This window comes from Aplidium turbinatum, chromosome 10, assembly GCF_918807975.1.
Source record: "Aplidium turbinatum chromosome 10, kaAplTurb1.1, whole genome shotgun sequence".
NCBI classification, from domain to species: Eukaryota; Metazoa; Chordata; class Ascidiacea; order Aplousobranchia; family Polyclinidae; genus Aplidium; species Aplidium turbinatum.
In genome coordinates, this window is record NC_137481.1 from 17,623,032 (window position 1) to 17,629,479 (window position 6,448).

The following is a 6,448-nucleotide window of genomic DNA, read 5'->3' on the forward strand; positions in this document are numbered from 1 at the left end:
TCCTTTGCTGGCTATAGTTCCTGTGGAAGGAAAAGATGGCGATTACATTTACCAAAGAAGTGAGAAAGTGTATTATCACACCGTTCAACTGAAAAAACTTCGACACGGTACATATATCGCTGCGAGACGATCAGGGCAAGCCAGTTCGATTTGAGATGGGAAAAGCAGTGGTCACGCTTCACTTTCGGAAAATACGTCTTCATCAACTATAATGCCTCACAAGCCCGCGTTCTGCTGCAACGCAAGAGCCTACGAAAACTACTACGTCTCCCAGGTTGGTCACGGTACACCAGGCTTTTTTTCCGGTGCCCAATATCAAAACGGTTATGGTTTGGGGAGTATATTTTCTAGCCTTGGAAAAGCGATCATGCCTTTGATCAAGTCAGGAGCAAAGACGGTTGGAAAAGAAGTTCTCAGGTCAGGTGCACATTTTGCTTCAGATGTATTATCTGGAAAAAGTGCGAAAGAAGCGGCTTTACAAAGATCGAAGCAGGCTGGTGTCAATTTATTGAAACGTGTCGCGGCTCCGGTCCATCAAATCCCACCACACGAGACCTTTTTCTCATCTCGGCCTGTCAAAAGGCGAAAGAAAATCAACAAATCCAACAGTTTGAAAAAACGTAGACGGAAAGCAGTCGTATCAAAAGACATTTCCGATGGCTAGCTTGATTCATGAAAAGTCTTGTGAAGGGTTGAAAACCGAGCTGGATTTGTTTGCTGTTCCGCCTACCCAAACCAGTTTGGAAAGTGGACATTATGTGGAACATCGCCCGCAATCTACTCTCACCGACAGCGGTCCTGTCGAGTTTTTGATTGTCGAGGAAGGTGACTACTACATCGATTTGGCCAACACCTTACTCTACGTTCGTGCTAAAGTGGTCAAAAACGACGGCACAAATTTAGCAGCAGACGATGCCATTGCTCCGGTTTGCAATTGGTTGCACAGTCTGTGGTCACAGATCAACTTAAGCCTAAACAACACCCAGATTTCCCAATCGAATCACACGTATCCCTACAGAGCTTACTTGGAGACTCTGCTCAGTTTCGGAGGACCTGCAAAATCTTCACAGCTCTCTGCAAACTTATGGTACAAGGACTCCAAGGATAAGTTTGATACGCTCGCTGATGCAAATGTAGGCTTCAATCGACGCAAGGCGTTGACCCGAGAAAGTCGATCGGTGGACATGATCGGGAAATTGCATCTGGATATGACCTTTCAGAATCGATATTTACTCAACGGAGTCGAGATGAAGCTCAAATTGACTAAAGCCTCTGACGCGTTTTGTCTCATGGGGGAAGGAAAGGTCAAACTGCAAGAAGTGGTTTTATTTTGTAGAAAGGTCAAACCCAGTGACCCTGTAAGAATTGCCCACATCAAGGCGCTCCAGTCTGGAACAGCCAAGTATCCAATCCGCCGTGTAGAAACAAAAGCTTTTACCGTGCCAAGAGGCAATCTCACCGTCACCAAAGAAAATCTCTTTCTCGGGCAGTTACCAAGAAAAGTGGTGATCGGCATGGTGGACAATGCTTCTTTCAACGGTCTGTCGGCTAGAAATCCGTTTGATTTCAAACACAACTCTGTCAATTTTTTGGCTTTGTATTGTGATGGAAAGCAGATTCCTTCCAAACCATATCAACCTGACTTTGGAAATGGAAAGTATATACGCAGCTACCTCTCCCTATTTACAGGAACAAATCAATATTACGCGGACGAAGGCAATGATATCTCCAGAGCAGAATATCCAGGCGGATATACCCTGTTTGCATTTGATTTGACACCGGACCTTGGCTCGGGGGCGAGTCATTTCGAATTAATAAAGCATGGCAACTTGCGATTGGAAATTCACTTTGCGACAGCCTTACAGCAAACTATCAACGTCATTGTCTATGCAGAGCACGACAATCTTCTAGAAATTGATCGCAACAAAAGTGTCATATTCGACTATTCGGCATGAACTCGGACCAGATTTCAAGAATTTTATTCAACGACTCTTGTCTAAAGCGTGTTTTCAAGGGTGTGTACGCGAGAGACATGTTGCCCAAAGACGTATCTCCCCATGCTGCCCTTGTATTCAACACTGACGAAAGCGATCAACCGGGTGAACACTGGGTTGCTGTTTATTTGAATGGTCACGAGCAAGGCGAATTTTTCGATTCTTTTGGTATCCGACCCTACCAGCATGAATTTATCGATTTCATGCATCTCCACTCGATCGATTGGATTTGGAACCACACCACAATTCAAGGACCTTAGTCGCTTGTCTGTGGTCACTATTGCATGTATTTTCTATTAAAACGCTGTTGCGGTGTATCCATGAAGGCGATTGTCTCAAATTTTCATTCTGATCTCAATACAAACGATCGTGCTATTGAAGACTTTGTACGCCAGCGTTATAAAATAAACATTTAATTTGCACATTTGTTTAGTTTTTGTTTTTTATTATGTATTTGTGTCTATTACACAGTTGTTGCATTTTTACCTCAATTTCATGTTGTTTTTTGTTTTGTTTTTTTCGACATAAAATTAGAAGAAAAAAATCCTTCTTGCTTCACCTTTCAATGCACTTTTTTTTTTAATTCTACCTTTGCACTTAAAATTATATTGCTGTTTGCACATTTGTTTAGTTTTTGTTTTTTATTATGTATTTGTGTCTATTACACAGTTGTTGCATTTTTACCTCAATTTCATGTTGTTTTTTGTTTTGTTTTTTTCGACATAAAATTAGAAGAAAAAAATCCTTCTTGCTTCACCTTACAATGCACTTTTTTTTTAATTCTACCTTTGCACTTAAAATTATATTGCTGTTGTTGCCCAATAAAAAAAAATACAAGTTGTCAATTTTATTTTATTGCAAAGCGCAAAAAGCTAAAATGATGCAGGTGAAAAGGGAAATTTGTTCTATAAAAAAAAAAAAAAAATACAAGTTAGCAATTTTATTGCAAAGCGCAAAATGCTAAAATAAAGCAGGTGAAAAGAAACAAGTTTCTTTTCGAAATTTGTTCAATAAAAAAAAAAAAGAAACATCTCAATGTTGTGGCGACGTTTGCTTGGGGGGCTCATCAGAAGTGTTACACTGGTTGACCTGAGACCGCTTGAGCAGTGCGAAGAGTGCCGCAAATTGTTCACCATCGTCAAGGTTGTAGAGTCACCCTTACTTGACTGTCGTATACTGGACATAGCAGAAATTGACCATGACTGCTGTCATCAGCAACGTGTCAACTTGGTACGGACAGAAATTGATGAAGATGAGTTTGTGTAACAATGTCGCCACAACATTGAGATGTTTCTTTTTTTTTTTTTTTAAATTTCATTTCTTCGAAATGAAATTTCGAAAAGAAGCTTGTTTCTTTTCACCTGCATCATTTTAGCTTTTTGTGCTTTGCGATAAAATAAAATTACTAACTTGTATTTTTTTTTCCTTTTTTATTGAACAAATTTCGAAAAGAAACTTGTTTCTTTTCACCTGCTTCATTTTAGCATTTTGCGCTTTGCAATAAAATTGCTAACTTGTATTTTTTTTTTTTTTTTATAGAACAAATTTCCCTTTTCACCTGCATCATTTTAGCTTTTTGCGCTTTGCAATAAAATAAAATTGACAACTTGTATTTTTTTTTATTGGGCAACAACAGCAATATAATTTTAAGTGCAAAGGTAGAATTAAAAAAAAAGTGCATTGTAAGGTGAAGCAAGAAGGATTTTTTTCTTCTAATTTTATGTCGAAAAAAACAAAACAAAAAACAACATGAAATTGAGGTAAAAATGCAACAACTGTGTAATAGACACAAATACATAATAAAAAACAAAAACTAAACAAATGTGCAAACAGCAATATAATTTTAAGTGCAAAGGTAGAATTAAAAAAAAAAGTGCATTGAAAGGTGAAGCAAGAAGGATTTTTTTCTTCTAATTTTATGTCGAAAAAAACAAAACAAAAAACAACATGAAATTGAGGTAAAAATGCAACAACTGTGTAATAGACACAAATACATAATAAAAAACAAAAACTAAACAAATGTGCAAATTAAATGTTTATTTTATAACGCTGGCGTACAAAGTCTTCAATAGCACGATCGTTTGTATTGAGATCAGAATGAAAATTTGAGACAATCGCCTTCATGGATACACCGCAACAGCGTTTTAATAGAAAATACATGCAATAGTGACCACAGACAAGCGACTAAGGTCCTTGAATTGTGGTGTGGTTCCAAATCCAATCGATCGAGTGGAGATGCATGAAATCGATAAATTCACGCTGGTAGGGTCGGATACCAAAAGAATCGAAATATTCGCCTTGCTCGTGACCATTCAAATAAACACCAACCTAGTGTTCACCCGGTTGATCGCTTTTGTCAGTGTTGAATACAAGGGCAGCATGGGGAGATACGTCTTGGGGCAACATGTCTCTCGTGTACACACCCTTGAAAACACGCTTTAGACAAGAGTCGTTGAATAAAATCCTTGAAATCTGGTCCGAGTTCATGCCGAATAGTCGAATATGACACTTTTGTTGCGATCAATTTCTAGAAGATTGTCGTGCTCTGCATAGACGATGACGTTGATAGTTTGCTGTAAGGCTGTCGCAAAGTGAATTTCCAATCGCAAGTTGCCATGCTTTATTAATTCGAAATGACTCGCCCCCGAGCCAAGGTCCGGTGTCAAATCAAATGCAAACAGGGTATATCCGCCTGAATATTCTGCTCTGGAGATATCATTGCCTTCGTCCGTGCGTATATACTTTCCATTTCCAAAGTCAGGTTGATATGGTTTGGAAGGAATCTGCTTTCCATCACGATACAAAGCCAAACAATTGACAGAGTTGTGTTTGAAATCAAACGGATTTCTAGCCGACAGACCGTTGAAAGAAGCATTGTCCACCATGCCGATCACCACTTTTCTTGGTAACTGCCCGAGAAAGAGATTTTCTTTGGTGACGGTGAGGTTGCCTCTTGGCACGGTAAAAGCTTTTGTTTCTACACGGCGGATTGGATACTTGGCTGTTTCAGACTGGAGCGCCTTGATGTGGGCAATTCTTACAGGGTCACTGGGTTTGACCTTTCTACAAAATAAAACCACTTCTTGCAGTTTGACCTTTCCTTCCCCCATGAGACAAAACGCGTCAGAGGCTTTAGTCAATTTGAGCTTCATCTCGACTCCGTTGAGTAAATATCGATTCTGAAAGGTCATATCCAGATGCAATTTCCCGATCATGTCCACCGATCGACTTTCTCGGGTCAACGCCTTGCGTCGATTGAAGCCTACATTTGCATCAGCGAGCGTATCAAACTTATCCTTGGAGTCCTTGTACCATAAGTTTGCAGAGAGCTGTGAAGATTTTGCAGGTCCTCCGAAACTGAACAGAGTATCCAAGTAAGCTCTGTAGGGATACGTGTGATTCGATTGGGAAATCTGGGTGTTGTTTAGGCTTAAGTTGATCTGTGACCACAGACTGTGCAACCAATTGCAAACCGGAGCAACGGCATCGTCTGCTGCTAAATTGGTGCCGTCGTTTTTGACCACTTTAGCACGAACGTAGAGTAAGGTGTTGGCCAAATCGATGTAGTAGTCACCTTCCTCGACAATCAAAAACTCGACAGGACCGCTGTCGGTGAGAGTAGATTGCGGGCGATGTTCCACATAATGTCCACTTTCCAAACTGGTTTGGGTAGGCGGAACAGCAAACAAATCCAGCTCGGTTTTCAACCCTTCACAAGACTTTTCATGAATCAAGCTAGCCATCGGAAATGTCTTTTGATACGACTGCTTTCCGTCTACGTTTTTTCAAACTGTTGGATTTGTTGATTTTCTTTCGCCTTTTGACAGGCGGAGATGAGAAAAAGGTCTCGTGTGGTGGGATTTGATGGACCGGAGCCGCGACACGTTTCAATAAATTGACAACAGCCTGCTTCGATCTTTGTAAAGCCGCTTCTTTCGCACTTTTTCCAGATAATACATCTGAAGCAAAATGTGCACCTGACCTGAGAACTTCTTTTCCAACCGTCTTTGCTCCTGACTTGATCAAAGGCATGATCGCTTTTCCAAGGCTAGAAAATATACTCCCCAAACCATAACCGTTTTGATATTGGGCACCGGAAAAAAAGCCTGGTGTACCGTGACCAACCTGGGAGACGTAGTAGTTTTCGTAGGCTCTTGCGTTGCAGCAGAACGCGGGCTTGTGAGGCATTATAGTTGATGAAGACGTATTTTCCGAAAGTGAAGCGTGACCACTGCTTTTCCCGTCTCAAATCGAACTGGCTTGCCCTGATCGTCTCGCAGCGATATATGTACCGTGTCGAAGTTTTTCAGTTGAACGGTGTGATAATACACTTTCTCACTTCTTTGGTAAATGTAATCGCCATCTTTTCCTTCCACAGGAACTATAGCCAGCAAAGGAGCTAAGGTGTCACCAACCACCCTGGGTTCTACCACATCGCAATACAAGTACATGGC

General features: G+C 40.6%; 2 protein-coding genes across 2 annotated transcripts; one reads left to right on the plus strand and one right to left on the minus strand.

The window, feature by feature from the left end:
* The first annotated feature begins 211 nt into the window (after nt 1–211).
* LOC145779016 (uncharacterized protein F54H12.2-like) lies at nt 212–1,955 on the plus strand. Its single transcript, XM_082590598.1, has 2 exons — nt 212–608; nt 691–1,955. The coding sequence occupies exons 1-2, from the start codon at nt 212–214 to the stop codon at nt 1,953–1,955; spliced, it is 1,662 nt and encodes a 553-aa protein (XP_082446724.1).
* Nucleotides 1,956–4,477: 2,522 nt separating this feature from the next.
* LOC145779017 (uncharacterized protein F54H12.2-like) lies at nt 4,478–6,182 on the minus strand. Its single transcript, XM_082590599.1, has 2 exons — nt 5,786–6,182; nt 4,478–5,703 (listed from the first exon to the last, which is right to left on the minus strand). Exons 1-2 carry the CDS (start codon nt 6,180–6,182, stop codon nt 4,478–4,480), a joined length of 1,623 nt encoding a protein of 540 aa, XP_082446725.1.
* Between the last annotated feature and the right edge of the window lie 266 nt (nt 6,183–6,448).

Bases quoted from the DNA above. Each gene is read 5' to 3' on its own strand.
- LOC145779016 (XM_082590598.1), top strand. From the start codon at position 212: ATGCCTCACAAGCCCGCGTTCTGCTGCAACGCAAGAGCCTACGAAAAC. The intron at 609-690 runs GTTTGAAAAAAC...AGTCTTGTGAAG, and splicing joins GAAAATCAACAAATCCAACA to GGTTGAAAACCGAGCTGGAT.
- LOC145779017 (XM_082590599.1), bottom strand. From the start codon at position 6,182: ATGCCTCACAAGCCCGCGTTCTGCTGCAACGCAAGAGCCTACGAAAAC. The intron at 5,704-5,785 runs GTTTGAAAAAAC...AGTCTTGTGAAG, and splicing joins GAAAATCAACAAATCCAACA to GGTTGAAAACCGAGCTGGAT.